This window comes from Oryx dammah, unplaced genomic scaffold (genome assembly GCF_014754425.2).
Source record: "Oryx dammah isolate SB20612 unplaced genomic scaffold, SCBI_Odam_1.1 HiC_scaffold_28, whole genome shotgun sequence".
NCBI classification, from domain to species: domain Eukaryota; kingdom Metazoa; phylum Chordata; class Mammalia; order Artiodactyla; family Bovidae; genus Oryx; species Oryx dammah.
This window is the reverse complement of record NW_024070212.1, coordinates 110,814,760-110,832,000: the sequence shown is the minus strand read 5'-3', so window position 1 is coordinate 110,832,000 and position 17,241 is coordinate 110,814,760. Positions and strand designations below refer to the sequence as shown.

The 17,241-nt window shown below is 45.0% G+C and overlaps 1 protein-coding gene across 5 annotated transcripts in view; it reads right to left on the bottom strand.

Moving 5' to 3' along the window:
• ATG16L1 (autophagy related 16 like 1) overlaps nucleotides 1–17,241 on the bottom strand; it is a 44,181-nt gene that overhangs the window by 3,314 nt on the left and 23,626 nt on the right. For all 5 annotated transcript variants that reach the window (XM_040231806.1, XM_040231807.1, XM_040231808.1 and 2 more), the window contains 5 exons: nucleotides 11,534–11,604; nucleotides 10,818–10,889; nucleotides 2,409–2,529; nucleotides 2,033–2,138; nucleotides 15–164 (listed from right to left, as the gene is read on the bottom strand). In XM_040231806.1, coding sequence (XP_040087740.1) covers nucleotides 15–164; nucleotides 2,033–2,138; nucleotides 2,409–2,529; nucleotides 10,818–10,889; nucleotides 11,534–11,604 — 520 coding nt within the window. The remainder of the gene's footprint in view (nucleotides 1–14; nucleotides 165–2,032; nucleotides 2,139–2,408; nucleotides 2,530–10,817; nucleotides 10,890–11,533; nucleotides 11,605–17,241) is intronic.

Here is a 17,241-nt window from a genome sequence, read left to right as displayed (position 1 = left end):
GTGTCTTCAGTTACCTGAATGTCTGTCTGACAGCATTTATTCGTAGGTCTATAATTTTCAGCAGGTCATCTCGAGAGCAGCTGAGGAGTTCAGTTCTTTCTGGGTTTAAGTCCAGGGCAGTGATCTTTCCCAAGAGCTCCATCTCTCGGACAATACTCTCTGACCTACAAAAAAGATGGAAAATCTGCGAAAATGTAACAGAAAGGTCAGAACTTCCCCATTCCAAGCAGGGTGGCATGCCATGGAGTGGGAAGAGTAGGTAATTCAACGAGAACGCACTACTCTTCAAGGATAGCGGAAGCGCTCCCAACCCCACACAAACCACCTCAGCCTCGGCCTTAATTATTTTGCCATCAACAGATTCTATTAAGTAGTTGTGAGTATCAGAACTCTGAAACTGTTAAGAATTTCCTTGCGCATTTCTGAAATATAGTAATTGCCAATCAGAGCTTCTGATCAGTATGAACTAAGCAGGGCTACTGTTTAATTTGTATTACTTCAATTTTATCATTTCAGCTTATCCAAAGAGATGTAAATCTGCTTTAGCGGGTCTGGGCTGCCTTCTATGGACAAGTGTGGACTCTCCCGGGAATCCTGTCGTACAAAGTTCAGCTCCCAGGCCTTCCAACCCATCCTGGCAAACTCTAGACACAGAGCCTGGCCACCTGTTCTTCTTCCTTTTCTTCCCCCAGTTCTCCTCTGGGCCGTGGTCCATGCCAGGTCTGTGAAAGGCAGTCCTGGACTGGGCCCTGCTGGTGATACAGCCAAAGGAGCTACAAACCCTTCTGTGGTCATTCTGTTGTAAACTTTCAATGAAAAGATTTCCTATCCCAAACCATAACGAAGTAAGACAGTTTACTTTATTGCTGCCGCTCCATCTCCTGGGACTTGGGGTCTTCATCTGTTAAATTAGGGGATGGAACAGGAGCCTTCTAACATCCAGTTTAGCTCTATAATTCCATACTTCAGTTCAAGTGTCAGCCAACCAGTACACCTGGAGCTAACCACCAGTTACCCACTTCTAACCAACCCAGTCTCAGCCTGACTAGACGCCTCCCCGTTTACTCCCCACACCTGGCCCATCTCCGAGACCTCAGCTTTCTGTCCATTTCCAGCCACTCAGCCCTCAGGACAGCTCCCTGAGTGCTGCCCTTCTGTCGTTTCACAGACCAGCTCTAATAAATCAACTCTCACGTCTTCAAAGTCCTCCTGTGAGGATGTCTCAATTTCTCTCCCATCCAACTTCTCAAAAATTCTGTTTTCCCAAATACTCTATCAGAAGCTGCCAATTAATGCCCTTTTCTGAATATGTTCACTGCATCCTATCTTGCTTTACTTCTTTCTCCCCTTCCTCACCCTCCACATCTAGCTTGTAAGGAGCTCTGTCCAAACTCTCCCAGGAACCGACTCTAGCTCCACATCGCCCTCTACTGCCCTGAGTTCAGCTCCTCAAGGCTTCGGTGACTTCCCGGCTCCTCAGACAACCTTTAAAACTGCCAATGTAATCTACCAGACTCTCCTGAAGGAATCTCTGGCTAAACACCCGACAGCTTATAAGATCAAGTCATTCATCAATGGCGTCCAAAGCCTGCGGCAATCCGATCCCACCTACTCTGTTAGTCTCGTCTGCCCTCGGCTGACTCGCCCTGCCAGCTTCCCTCTGGGGCTCTTCTCTAGACTCATCTTGAGAGACAGTCTTTAACGTCCTTGGACACTGGTGCCCAGCCCCGCTTCAGCACACCCTGCAGACTTGTATGTCGGTCTCCCCAGTTACACCTGAATCTACCTGACAACCTAGTTGTTCAGCTGTTGACCTAGCAGCTAGTAAAGCGACTAGTGAGGGCATAGGGCACGCTCAGAGGTGACGACTATGGCATTCTACTCCAGGGCAAAGACTATCCAACAGGGAAGATGACGCTGACTGGAGCCGCCTCTGCCATTTCCAGGGCAGAAGCGCAGCCCACGCACGAGACACCAGCACAGTTCCACTGCCCCCTCATCTGCCTCCCCTCCAGGCTCGCGGGTGTTTTACCGGATGTCCCAGAAACGAATTTTCTTGTCAAAATGTCCACTCATCACACACTGCTCTGTGCAGACGATGTCATTGCAGCTGGATCCCGCAAATACCGTCTTTATGCCTGAAAGAAAGCCGAACACGAGCAGTCACACAGAGCCCCTCCAGGGCTGCGCGCGGTGCACCACTGCCCCTCACCCTTACTTAAGCCATTGGAACTGTTTATGTAAACGAAGCTCCAAACTCGAAAAACAGTCCCTACATCATCGCCACCCGACATGAGACCAGACTTGAAATTCAAAGTGTATCACACTAGATGCAGGCTTTAACGCAGAAACAGACAGCTCCGCGGTTAGTATCGAATTGTTCACAGACAGAGACTGAATTTCCTCACAGACTTTGCTGCGTAGATCCCAGAGTTTGAGGGTCCGGTCGTGACTTCCAGAAACGATACGCGCGTTGTCCAGCAGGAACTTGGCAGACAGCACTTTGCCGCTGTGTCCCGTGAGCGTGTGCTAGAAGAACAGAACATAGCCAGGGTGAGCCACTGGGCGCAACGCTGGCAGTCAGGGGCCAGCTGCCAGGGAGCCAGGGCCTCCAGACACCCTGAGGTTCAGTCAGGAGAACTGAGGCAAAAGGGTGAGTGGCTCAGGGAAACACCCAGAAAGCCTGTCTCTGGGTACTTTCCACAGGTGAGGAATCAAGAAGAGGAGGATAAACCTCCCATCATAAATAAAAGTTAAAAAAAAAAGGTAATAGAAAAATGAAAAATCCAACACCACTTGAACAAACTTCACATGGCCACATCCTCAGAATAAGGGAAGAGCAGACAGAGGACCCAGACATTTTTTCAAAAAAACACACACAGATGGCCAACAGATACGTGAGAAATGTAAGCTGGTGTAGCCACTAAGAAAACTGTAAGAACAAGCCCTCTAAAAATTAAAAAACTGAAACCCCGTATGATCCACCAATTCTATTTCTGGGTACTTTTCCCAAAGAAAACAAAACCACCAATTTGAAAAGATATACGCACCCCTATTTTCACTGCAGCATTAATCACAACAGTTAAGATATGGAAGCAAGTTAAGTGCCCGATGGTAGACAAATGAATAAAGACACGGTAAATATATACAACGGAGTATCAAGTCATAAAAAAAGAATGAAATTTTGCCATCTGTGACAACATGGAGGAACCTAGATGGTGTTATGCTAAGAGAAACGAGTCAGACAGAGACGGGTACCATACAATTCTACTTGTATGTGGGATTTAAAAACCAAACTTAACACCATACAAAACAGAAACAGACTCAGATCTAGAGAACATACTCATGGTTGTGGGGGGAGTGGCGGGTATGAGAAAAAAGATGCGAGAGATTAAGAAGCACCAACTCCCAGTTACAAAAGGGTTCACAGGGATGGGATCTGCAGCCGGGGGTACAGTTAATAACACTGCAATGACTTCGCTGACAGATGATAGCTGGATGTATGGTGATGATAATCTGGCAATGTATAGGAATAATGAACCACAATTTTGTGCATCTGGGATTAACAGTGTGGTAGGTCAATTTGAAAAAAAAAAAGGATGCATAAAAAAAGTATAATGAAGTACTCAGTAAAGGCTCTACTAAAGACAGCATACAGAATGCAAATAAAAATAGGATATCTGCATTTAGTCTCACTAACCAACGAAACGGAAAAGAACAACACGTATACAAATGGTATCTACTTAATATTATTAGATTTATGCTGCTTCTTTAATCTTGTGTGTTACAGAAAAATAACGTTTGTCTTCCAAGCGTTAAAAAAAAACACACGTAGAAACTTCCTGAATCTGTATCCTCTATCGAGGCTAATTACACAACTTAAAAAAGGGGGAAGGAGATGAGCACCTTCTTGAAATAAGCACTATTACAGATACCTCTCCGTACTATTCTTGCCATTTTCTGGAAGTCTGAATTATAAAAAGTCAGTTTCCTATTTAAAGTCAGGCCAGGCAGGATCACTGGAGGCATAATTTATAAAAGGAAACATCAGGACTCTTTAGATAAACAATTAAGACTTCCAGGAGTTTTTCAGAGGTCTCAGCTTGAAACATCAGACCACAGCCACAGAGTCCAGCTTTCCCAACAATCACATCTTTTTGTGACCAGCTGTGGGGTGCCAGCCACGGCGTCTTCCCAGAGTGGCCAGGGAAAGGATTTGGGGAGTCAGCCCCTTTCCTATTTCTCAACATGGATCAACATATTTATGTGTGGAAATCTCAGAAGCTCAGAAGGCATTCAACTATTCACCAGTGTTTCTTATAATTTTTTTTAAAAGGGGCTTTTTTTTTTTGATGATGGATTTTAGTTCCCCAACCAGGAACTGAACCTGTGCCCTTGGCAGTGAAAGTGTGGCACAGTAACCACTGGTTCGCCAGGGAATACCATCATCACCACCCCAAAAACCAGCTTCTGAAAGACCCTAATATACTTACTATAACTGCTACCTTCCTGGGTTTCACTCCAAATCCCTGAGCTCAGATCTCAAAGTTGAGAGTTAACATTTTAGATACCAACTTTCCCTCTCTGCCCAGTAGAACAACTCTACACCATCACAGGAACAGAAAGCTCAGGGCTGCATGTACTTCCTCTTTTAGAAAGGGAAGTCTGCCCGGACTCCAAGACTCCTTCCTCTCACGTTTAAACCTTTCTGAAGCTGGAACAGCATCCTACAATCGCGGCCAGCCAGGTGGCAGCCATGCTGAGGCTGTGTGACAACTCCCTACTGATCCTTCTGAAAAGATCAAGAAAGCTCTAGCAACAAAGCTTATGTTAAATACAGTATATTTAACCTGTTCTACTGAGCAATGCTCAGTAGAAATCATCTAATCTGCACAAACCCTGGGGAAAGACCAAAAACTCGTGCAGCTACTTCTCATGCTATGTAAGCTGTTAGTAAAAAACTATTTCACCAAAAATTTGAAATCGCTTTTCACACACACAGGGAGGAAAAGACACTGCTCGTTAAGTGGGCAATGCCAATGCACTCACTGTGCTGACCCTAACTGCATACGGAAATATCCCTACATATTTATCCACTGCATTTTTGTTTGTTTCTGTACATTTTTTTCCCTCCATTGGAGTGTAACTGCTTTACAATGTTGTTTTAGCTTTGTAACCCACTGCATTCAAAACTGCGTAGCCTGGGAATCCACTTTTAACTTCACGGCACAAGCAATTTTCCATGTGACAGCTGAAAATACACAGTTTCGGGGTCCCACTGTTTGGCCAGAATACTCTGGGTCTCTAAGTCTAAAAAAGACTAATCTCTTCCTCATGCTGCTTAGAAGGGTGACCCATGCACATGGCACAGTTGACCCTTCAGAGGTTTTGTGATGTAATTAATATGGGCAAACAGTCTATAATAGGTAAACCATCTTCAAGTAATGAGATTATAATCTAATCGAAACTTTCTTGGCCAGCAGACACCTAGATCCCTTTAAACGTTTCACAGTCAGAAATGATACTGCAATGAACTTCTATGAATTTAAGTCTTCCTTGTGACTTATTTCCTAGCTCTTCACATGTGTTACTTTTAAAAACTCTGGATTCCTGCTTATCTTGTTCTTGTCCAGTCAGACAAAACCTCAATGAAGCTAGCTAGTTCCATCTCCATGCTCTCAATAGTATGGAATGTAGCTCCTGCAAGGAAAACCAACCAATCCATCCTAAAGGAAATCAGTCCTGAATATTCATCAGAAGGACTGATGCTGAAGCTGAAACTCCAATACTTTGGCCACCTGATGCGAAGAGCTGACTCATTTACAAAGACCTTGATGCTGGGAAAGATTGAAGGCGGGAGGAGAAGGGGACAACAGAGGATGAGATGGTTGGATGGGATCACCGACTCGATGGACATGAGTCTGAGTAAACTCCAGGAGTTGGTGATGGACAGGGAGGCCTGGCGTGCTACAGTCCATGGGGTCATAAAGAGTCAGACACAACTGAGCGATGGAACTGAACTGAAGTGATTCACTTAAAAATTGATTTTTAAGTTAATTTAAGTGGATCAGATTTATTTTCAATTCTTTTCCCCATTCAGTATTTTTGATACTTTCCACCTGCCAATGCAGGGGACGTGGGTTCGAGCCTTGGTCCAGGAAGATCCCACATGGTGCACAGCAACTAAGCCTGTGCTCCCCAACTACTGAGCCCACACACCCTAGAGCCTGTGCTCCGCACCAAGAGAATCCACCACAAGGAAAAGCCCACACACAAGGAAGAGTTGTCTTTGCTCGCTGCAACTGGAGAAAGTGCAACCAAAGCAGTGAAGACCCAGAACAGCCAAAAAAAAAAAAGTTAACATTTAACTTCTAACACTACTTCAAGGTTTTATCTTCTTCTTTCAGAGCCAACATGGGCTCTGAAGTCAGAGCAGCCAGAGTCTCCCAGCGGAGCGCTCTCTGCTCTCGGGCTTGCCCTGTGCTGCAGGGGCTGCCCACCATGCAGGCAGTAACCATTAACGGCAACCAAAACAGGTGACCTCAGAGAAATGCAGACCTTGATGAGGAGGTTTCTGAAATAAAAACCATCATCTGAGAGTCAGTCCACACTGAGGCCCTTTATCCACATCAGCGTTAGAGAAGTCAGCAGGGCAGCTTCTTCAACACGGTTCCTCAGTTTCACACTAATCTTTGAGGTTTTTTTTTCTGGCTTTCCTGGGGGCTCAGATGGTAAAGCGTTTGCCTATGATGCGGGAGACCCAGGTTCGATCCCTGGGTTGGGAAGATCCCCTGGAGCAGGAAATGGCAACCCTCCCCAGTATTCTTGCCAGGAGAATCCCCGTGGATGGAAGAGCTACAGGCTCTGGTGGGCTACAGGCCATGGGGTCGCAGAGTCGGACACGACTGAGCGACTTCACTTTAAGATTTTTTTGGCAGTTGCAAACACCCCGCCTTGAAAGGCATTCTCTGCAAGGGACCCCTTCAGCACCAGGCTGTTTCTAGGCCACCTTTCCTGAAGGGATTTAAAGGGAGCACTCGCCCAGCCACCCCGGCCTTCTGCTCTCGCCCAACACCACCCCTCAGCATACAAGGTGAGGGGACACTGACCAGGGCTTGGATCTCGTGTTTGAGAACACGGACGCCCATTCAAGCCTGCTAACATCCTCTGCGAACTAAAGAAGCCAGAGCCTTCTGGACAGGGAGCCTACTCACTTCCTGAGCCCTGGTAAGGGTTTCATGTCGTTTCTGTGGGCACGGGAACCTGCTAAAAAGGCCTCCTGACCACCGTCACACATTTACCAAGTGAGCAGGCACAGCTGTGAGCCCTGGTCCAACACAGGCTGCCACAAGCCTTGGCACCAGCCCCCAGCTCGTCAGCACCCAGCTTGAGGCTCCAGCAGCTCCTCCAGTGAGACTTGCCCACCTCTGCAAACCAGCTCACTCTACCTCCAGCTCTCTTCCCAATTTCAGACCCAAAACTGACACCTACCTGTTCAGAACTCTTCTACCAGCTACAAATACCATCCTGCACACAACTCCTTGCTCCACTCACCTAAGGGCCTAAGCTGTAAGGAAGACTGTGTCTCCCTTTGCACTCTTTAGACAAGTTTTGCTGTATCTCAGTTGAAAATGGTTCAGGCCAGTGAACACGGGCAACAGCACGGGCCTCATTCCCAAGTCTCATCTTTTCATCTATTCACTGCGTGACCCCAGGCAATTCTGTGGGCTTAGCTGAGCCTCGGTTTTCCCATCTACCTACCTGCCCTGGATTTCTGAGAATCAAAAGCAGTAACGTACATAACATAATACAGCTAGTGGATGCAATGAAATTCCAGCAGAATTATTCAAATCCCTAAAGGATGATGCCATCAAGGTTTTGCACTCATTATGTCAGCCAATCTCAAAGACCCAGCAGTGGCCACAGGACTAGAGAAGGTCAATCCTCAACCCAATTCCCAAGAAGGGTAGTACCAAAGAATGTGCTAAATATTTCAACTGCACTCACCTCCCACGCTAGTAAGGTCATGCTAGTAAGTAAAATCTTGCATGCTAGGCTTCAGCCAGACGTCCAAGCTGGGTTCAGAAAAGGAACAGGCACTAGAGATCAAACTGTCAACATTCGCTGGATTATACAGAAAGCAAGGAAATTTCAGAAAAACATCTATCTGTTTCATTGACTACGCTAAAGCCTCTGACTGTGAAGATCATGACAAACTATAGAAAGCTCTCAGAGAGATGGGAATACCAGACCATCTTACCTGTCTCCTGAGAAACCCGTACGTGAGTCAAGAAGCAGCTGTTAGAACCCTGTATGGAACAACTGACTGGTTCAAGATCGAGAAAGGAGTAGGACAGGGCTGTCACCTGCTGTCACCCTGTTTGTTGAACCTATACGCTGAGCACATCATGAGAAATGCCGGGCTGGGTGAGTTACAAGCCAGAATCAAGACAGGCAGGAAAAACATCAACCTCAGATATGTATATGATAGCACTCTAATGGCAGAGAGCAAAGAGGAACTAAAGAGCTTCTTGATCAGGGTGAAGGAGCCGGTTTAAGACTAAATATTAAAAAAATTAAGATCATCGCATCCAGTCCCATTACTGCATGACAAATAAAAGGGGAAAAGGTAGTGACAGATTTCCTCTTCTTAGGCTCCAAAATCACTGAGGACTGTGACTGCAGCCATGAAATTAGAAGACTGCCTCTTGGTAGGAAAGCGATGACAAACCTAGACAGTGTGCTGAAAAGCAGAGACACTACTCTATCGATAAAGGTCCGTACAGTCAAGGCTATCGTCTTCCCAGTGGTCACGCACGGTTCTGAGAGCTGGACTGTAAAGAAGGCAGAACACCAGAGAATTGATGCCTTCAAACTGTGGTGCTGGAGGAGACTCCTGAAAGTCCCTTGGACAGCAAGGAGATCAAACCAGTCAATCTTAGGGGAGATCAACCCTGAATATTCACTGGAAGGACTGATGCTGGAGCTGAAGCTCCAGTATTTTGGTCATCTGATGCAAACAGACGACTCACTGGAAAAGTCCCTGATGCTGGGAAAGACTTGAGGGCAGAAGGAGAAGAGGGCATCAGAGGATGAGATAGCTAGAGAGCATCACTGATCAAATGAACATGAACTTGGGGGCAAACTCTGGGAGGTGATGAGGGACAGGGAGGCCAGGCGAGCTGCAGTCCATGGGGTTGCGAAGAGTCAGACACGACTGGACGACGGAACAGTAACAACAAAGCACTAACACACTTGACTACTGAGTCTAACACACAGAAGGTACCCAGGCAAATGCCCTCTCCTTCAGGCAAATTAGTGCCTGCAGAAGTAACCAGCCCCACCAGACATTTCCACCAAATAACTGATGGTTACCTAGATAAGGCATGCCCCAGGACGGACCGTGACACTGCCAGAACAGGCTAGACCAGCTTTCCCGGCTGAGGATGCGGGACCGCCGGGCCTCAACTGGAAACGCATCTGAGCCTTTGAACAGACGTGCCCTGGGACCTCAGAGGCGCCCAGCCCTGCCCACAGGCGTCCGGCAGTCCCCAACCCCGTTCCTCCAGGAAGAACAGGGACAGGCCCTTCAGCTGCCATCAGACAGCCATCTTTGTCATCCTCACATCTCATGCTTTGCACGTGGATCGTCTCTCAACTAAGAATCAGGAATGACAACCCTGTATGTGTGAGCTAGCACCTGTGCTATGCCATGCTTTAGCTGCTCAGTCATGTCTGACTCTGCGACCCCATGGACTGTAGCCCACCAAGCTGCTCTGCCCACAGGGATTCTCCAGCAGGAATACCGGAATGGGAGGCCGTGCCCTCCTCCGGGGATCTTCCTAGCTAGCACCTTACACTGGCTGCTTCCATACAGCTCCTTGAGGGAAATGGAAAGACAGGGTGAGCGAGCAGTGCATCTCTAGCCTTTCTTCCGGCTCCGGCCCTGCACCCGCCTCAGGCCACTGGAGACGACCCCACAGACCGCTGTGCCACAGCTCCCCACCTCCCTGTAGATTCTCTCTAGAAAGTTCATCTTCACATCACACACTCTGCTTTTCATCTGAGCTGACGCACAGGTTTGTGTCAAGTTTTTTTCAGGGGGTAAAATGCCTATTAGTGTCAAGTAAATCCTCCACCTCATCTTTCAGTAGCCTTTATTTAACAAGCTCATGCGAAGGTTGCTTCAAGCTTAAGGAGAAAAACGTGTCTTTAATCTATGCCTTCTAACTAGAACAAAAGTGATATAACCATTAAATTTCTGTCTTTGTCTTAGAATCCAAGAGACTTATTGGTGAGTGTGGGTTCAGACTGCAGATTTCTTCAACATCTGAACCCACAGTTCTTGCTTTCCTGTACATCTGTCTCCTGGCTTCGTGTGAGATGTTTTATCTCTATCATAACTGCACCCACAAAAACTTCTCCATAGCTTACTTTCCAGCTCTACTTTGTGAGGCGATTAAGTCTTGGAGTCCTTAAGAAACACAGCTTATACTTTGGTGCTAAAACAGCTGAAGTTAAGTTAACAGTGACACCTACCTAAAAACCTTAGCTCTTATGAACAGGAGTATCCCAAAGTCTTTCATGGAAATGTGATGGTTTCCTATCACAAATATTTCAGAGCTGAATATTGGACAAGGAATGTGAAGTGGAAACATCAATTTCCCTAATGAGGAAAGCGCAGGGGAATCAAGTCTGATGGTCAGGACAACACACAATTCTCCTAACGCATCACTCTGCCATTTCCTACATTTTGTGACCGATACCCACCCACAGGAAGTCTGGAGGCTGTACTTTCTTTCTTAACTGGGTCTTACCCGTAACCGGTAGTCATCCACGGTCCAGATGCGGCTTGCAAAATCATTAGAAGCTGCTAAGAGGTAAGATCCCTACAGGAAAGAAGGGAAGAAGGAAAAACAGAGAACTTCAGTTCACATGATACAAATTTCCTCATATCAAACTCAAGAATGTTTAGATGACTAAAACTATATACCAGATCTAAATACTGTTATAACCAGAATTCTGTTAACTAATCAGTCCCCATTAACTTCAGACCTCTTTCCTGAGCCTGCTCAACCTCGCCTGAAGGCGGTAGATATTACACCTCCAGCTCAAAATGGAACTCATCCCCCTGTGCTCACTTCCACCCCATTTCGGTAAGAGCAAGTACTAATTCTCTACATCCGCCCAAGTCCACGAGCCCAGAGGCGCAGACTCCCCAGCCTCACCTCCGAGCTGTCCCCCAGCTGTAGACCATCTCCTTTCCACCTGCACCGACTCAGCCCAAACCAGAGCCTTATCGAGTCTGGAGAGATGCTGACTAACCGGGTTACCAAGACCTGTCTCCCCTACCCATCTTCAACCTACTCATGTTCAGCACTGAATTTTTAACCTATTGGCATCGTTCTCTAACATTAAGATAAAAACAGCAGAGAAACCAGGTGGGTTATTTTTAAATTTCAAGAACCAGATGTCAAAAATGGTTTCTAAACACCTCTAAACTCACCCATTTCCATGGATATTAGGTACTTACAGCACTATCAAATTCAATGCTTGTAATTCCTGCATTACTGCCAGACAGGGAGCCCTTGAATTCACATTTGTCTGCATAAAAACAAAGATGCCAACATACCAATTAAAACGAGGCACTTGAAACACAACGGAAGCTAATCACATGGTCAAAAACAACTTCCGCGCATCTTTACAGAATCAAGTAGCAGGACAAACAGCATAACGAGACCAGAATGTTCAGCTGATCAGTTCCCAAAGCAACAGACCCACAAGAGGGTGCGGAGCCCAGAATTTTCCGGTTGGCTCTTACACTGCTCTTTTTAAGAAATTTAGTGTCATCAATTCCCTTTACAAAAGTGCAGGGATTTAAAAACACGTCAACTGACCTAGAATTTATTTAGCTATTTAATTTACATAAACACATCTCTGTCAACTTAACTATCACTTTCATGGAAACTGACCATTAAAATTTGAGAACCCAAGTACGAAAAATAGTTTTACTCGTAGTTATATAAACTGGCTAGTCATTAGATTTCCAGTAAAGCTAGTTTGGAGTTTCTGGAATTTATCTGTCCACTCTACCTATGTGAAGCTAAGGTTCTGGTGAACCAATCACCTGCCAGTGCTCTCCTGAAGCGCACCTCACCCCCAGGCCCAGCCATTCATCCCTGGACTCTGCTTTCAGACTCTGGCCACCCTGAGGGCAACTTTACAGATAAAAGGATAAATCTCAATGATGCTGTGATTAAATTCCTTCTTTAAAGGGTATCTCAAGAATTAACCTGGGTATTGTTTTTGCTTTGGCTCCATCCCTTCATTCTTTCTGGAGTTATTTCTCCACTGATCTCCAGTAGCGTGTTGGGCACCTACTGACCCGGGGAGTTCCTCTTTCAGTATCCTATCATTTCGCCTTTTCATACTGTTCATGGGGTTCTCAAGGCAAGAATACTGAAGTGGTTTGCCATTCCCTTCTCCAGTGGAACTGTACAGAAGAACTGTACAAAAAAGATCTTCATGACCCAGAAAATCACGATGGTGTGATCACTCATCTAGAGCCAGACATCCTGGAATGTGAAGTCAAGTGGGCCTTAGAAAGCATCACCACGAACAAAGCTAGTGGAGGTGATGGAATTCCAGTTGAGCCATTTCAAATCCTGAAAGATGATGCTGTGAAAGTGTTGCACTCAATGTCAGCAAATTTGGAAAACTCAGCAGTGGCCACAGGACTGGAAAAGGTCAGTTTTCATTCCAATCCCAAAGAAAGCCAATGCCAAAGAATGCTCAAATTACCACACAATTGCACTCATCTCACATGCTAGAAAAGTAATGCTCAAAATTCTCCAAGCTAGGCTTCAGCAATACGCGAACCATGAACTTCCTGATGTTCAAGTTGGTTTTAGAAAAGGCAGAGGAACCAGAGATCAAATTGCCAACATCTGCTGGATCATGGAAGAATCAAGAGAGTTCCAGAAAAACATCTATTTCTGCTTTATTGACTATGCCAAAGCCTTTGACTGTGTGGGTCACAATAAACTGGAAAATTCTGAAAGAGATGTGAATACCAGACCACCTGACCTGCCTCTTGAGAAACCTGTATGCAGGTCAGGAAGCAACAGTTAGAACTGGACATGGAACAACAGACTGGTTCCAAATAGGAAAAGGAGTACGTCAAGGCTGTATATTGTCACCCTGCTTATTTAACTTCTATGTAGAGTACATCATGAGAAACGCTGGACTGGAAGAAACACAAGCTGGAATCAAGATTGCCAGGAGAAACATCAATAACCTCAGATATGCAGATGACACCACCCTTATGGCAGAAAGTGAAGAGGAACTAAAAAAAAAAGCCTCTTGATGAAAGTGAAAGTGGAGAGTGAAAAAGTTGGCTTAAAGCTCAACATTCAGAAAACGAAGATCATGGCATCTGGTCCCATCACTTCATAGGAAATAGATGGGGAAACAGTGGAAACAGTGTCAGACTTTATTTTTGGGGGCTCCAAAATCACTGCAGATGGTGACTGCAGCCATGAAATTAAAAGACGCTTACTCCTTGGAAGAAAAGTTATGACCAACCTAGACAGCATATTAACAAGCAGAGACATTACTTTGCCGACTAAGTCATCTAGTCAAGGCTATGGTTTGTCCTGTGGTCATGTATGGATGTGAGAGTTGGACTGTGAAGAAGGCTGAGCGCCGAAGAATTGATGCTTTTGAACTATGGTGTTGGAGAAGACTCTTGAGAGTCCCTTGGACTGCAAGGAGATCCAACCAATCCATTCTGAAGATTGTCCCTGGGATTTCTTTGGAAGGAATGATGCTAAAGCTGAAACTCCAATACTTTGGCCACCTCATGCGAAGAGTTGACTCACTGGAAAAGACTCTGATGCTAGGAGGGATTGGGGGCAGGAGGAGAAGGGACGACCAAGGATGAGATGGCTGGATGGCATCACTGACTTGATGGACAGTGAACTCCGGGAGTTGGTGATGGACAGGGGGGCCTGGTGTGCTGCAACTCATGGGGTGGCAAAGAGTCGGACACGACCAAGCGACTGAACTGAAATGAACTGAACTGAAGGATAACCTAGATAGAGAAGCTAGGGAAATAGTTAGGGAACCATTCAAATCAAATTCATAAGACAGGAGCACAGAATAGTATACGTTTCAATGGACAGCCTTTTCTTTCAGGACTTCTGAATGCTAATAAAAATGATATAAATGTGGATTTGGAGCTGTCAAATACATTTAGAGCCAGCACTATTAAGCTGGTGAGTAAATCCCTGAATTAATTTGCAAAATATAGCGCATTTAATGCCTTTTCCTGGATCCTAGCTTTCATTAGATTTTCACGAGTCTAAAACAGGTCAACACCTACTAATTAAAGACTTTATTTAGATTAGAACTTTACAGACAAAAATATTACTGCAAATTCTAAAAAATATCTCCGTGGCTCATGCCTAAAACATTGCTCTGTCTGGCAGGTGACAAAGCGCCAAAACCTCAGAAATGATCACTAAGTGCTAGTCTACACAAGAGACGGACCTCAAAAGACCAAAGATCGTCTTATTTCATGAAAGGCCTTTTGGACTCGGTCTCTTCCAAGATTCAGTAAATATTAGCAAAGAGGGAGAAAATTATACACCAAGTAAGCCATCTGTGGAGGAAAGGTCCTATAATTAGTTAGAACATGACTGATATTTGTTCCTGAAAACTATAAAAAAAAAATGCTGCCAGATACTCTATGTTATTTCTGTAGATTTAGTAGAAACTTTTCATTTTACTAACACAATTTATGCTCCGGCACAAATTACGTCAGTATTAATTCTGATTAGTGTTCACTTCCTCTTCGACAGCAAAGAGGTAATACTTCTTTCTACTAGTGGCTGGTATCTCTAATTTTCTTATAGGTATTTTTACTGACCAAGGAGTAAAACAAAAGTATTTCTAGAGCTATTTGTATTTATTTGCAAGGTATAATCGAAATAGAGTATCTGTATAGATACTTTTTTTAAATCACCAAACCTCTATCCTTATCATTTATTAAGTTTCAGCAATTCACCCAAGCTCAGTTCCTAGATCACCGCTCTGTCCACGTAAATCAGCCACACAGATCAAGAAGCGTCTTTGAGTTTCCATCTCTCAAACAGGGGTGATGCCTGACTGCCTAATAGGACAGGGCTGTGGCGCAGCTCAGAGGAAATGAAGCAGACACAGTGGGACAGTGCTGCCTCTGCTGGACAGCGAGCACACAGGGCCCCAACTCAGGAAGCCTGGCAACGCATGTGCTCCCTACAGAGCCCTACAGCCTGTTCTCTGACCGTGTCTTGTTAAATGTACATGTATATTGAACTTAGTATCAAAATGTGGAGAGTGGGCTATGCCTCAGTTCAGACATCTGGGAGAGGGTTCACTAACTCCCCTCTCCTGTTTCAATGCCATCCCATTTTGAGTACTCTGAGATCATTCCTAAAATAAAACGTAATCAAAGAGACTCAGTCTTGATCTTAGAAGAATGAGTCTCCCAGGTAGGAAGGTGTCCAATATGCTACTGCAGAAGAGTAGAGGGCAATTACCAATAGCTCCAGAAAGAATGAAGTGGCTGGACCAAAGTGGAAATGACGCTCAATTCTGGATGGGTCTGGTGGTGAAAGTAAAGTCCAACGTTCTAAAGAACATCATTGCATAGGAACCTGGAATGTCAGGTCAACGAACCAAGGTGAATTGGAAGTGGTCAAGCAGGAGATGGCAAGAGTGAACATCAACATTTTTATGAATCAGTGAACTAAAATGGATGGGAATGGGTGAATTTAATTCAGATGACCATTATATCTACTACTGTGGGCAAGAATATGTTAGAAGAAATGCAATAGCCCGACAGTCAACAAGAGTCTGAAATGCAGTACTTGGGTGCAATCTCAAAAACGACAGAATGAACTCAAGTTCATTTCCAAGGCAAACCATTCAGTATCACAGTAATCCAAGTCTATCTCCCAACCGTAATGCCAAAGAACCTGAAGTTGAATGGTTCTACAAAGACCTCCAAGACCTTCTAGAACTAACACCAAAAAGAGATGTTCTTTTCATCATAGGGGACTAGGATGCAAAAGAAGGAAGTCAAGAGGATACCTGGAGTAACAGGCAAGATGACCTTGGAGTATAAAATGAAGCAGGACAAAGGCTAACAGGGTTTTGCCAAGGGAATGCACTGGTCATAGCAAACACCCTCTTTCCAACAACATAAGAGAAGACTACACGTGGACATCACCAGATGGTCAATACCGAAATCAGACTGATTATATTCTTTGCAGCCAAAGATAGACAATCTCTATACAGTCAGCAAAAACAAGACTGGGAGCTGACTGTGGCTCAGATCATGAACTCTTCATTGCAAAACTCAGGCTTAAATTGAAGAAAGTAGGGAAAACCACTAGGTCGTTCAGATATGACCGAAATCAAATTCCTTATGAATTTACAGTGCAGGTGATGAACAGATTCAAGGGATTAGATCTGGTAGACAGAGTGCCTGAAGAACTATGGACAGAGGTTTGCAACACTCTACAGGAGGCAATAACCAAAATCATCTCAAAAAGAAACACAAGAAGGCACAGCGATTGTCTGAGGAGGCCTTACAAATAGCTGAGAAAAGAGAAGCAAAAAGCAAGGGAGAAAAGGAAAGAAATATCCAAATGAATGTAAAGTTCCAGAGAACAGCAAGGAGACATGAGGCCTTCTTAAGTAAACACTGCAAAGAAATCAAGGAAAACCACAGAATAAGAAAGATAGAGATCTCTTCAAGAAAACTGGAGACATAAAGAGAACATTTTGTGTGAGGATGGGCACGATAAAGGACAGGAACAGTAACAACCTAAGAGAAGCAGAAGAGATTAAGAAGAGGTGGCAAGAATACAAAGAAGGTCCTAATGACCAAACCCATGATGGTGTGGTCACTCACCTAGAGCCAGACAGCCCCGGAGTGTGAAGTCAAGTGGGCCTTAGGAAGCATTACTACAAACAAAGCTAGTGAAGGTGATGGAATTTCCGCTGAGCTGTTTCAAATCCTAAAAGATGAAGCTACTAAAGTGCTGCACTCAGTGTGTCAGGACATGTGGGAAACTCAGCAGTGGCCACAGGACTGGAAAAGGTCAGTTTTCATTCCAATCCCAAAGAAGGACAATGCCAAAGACTGTTCAAACTACCAGACATTTGCACTCATCTCACACGTTAGCAAGGTAA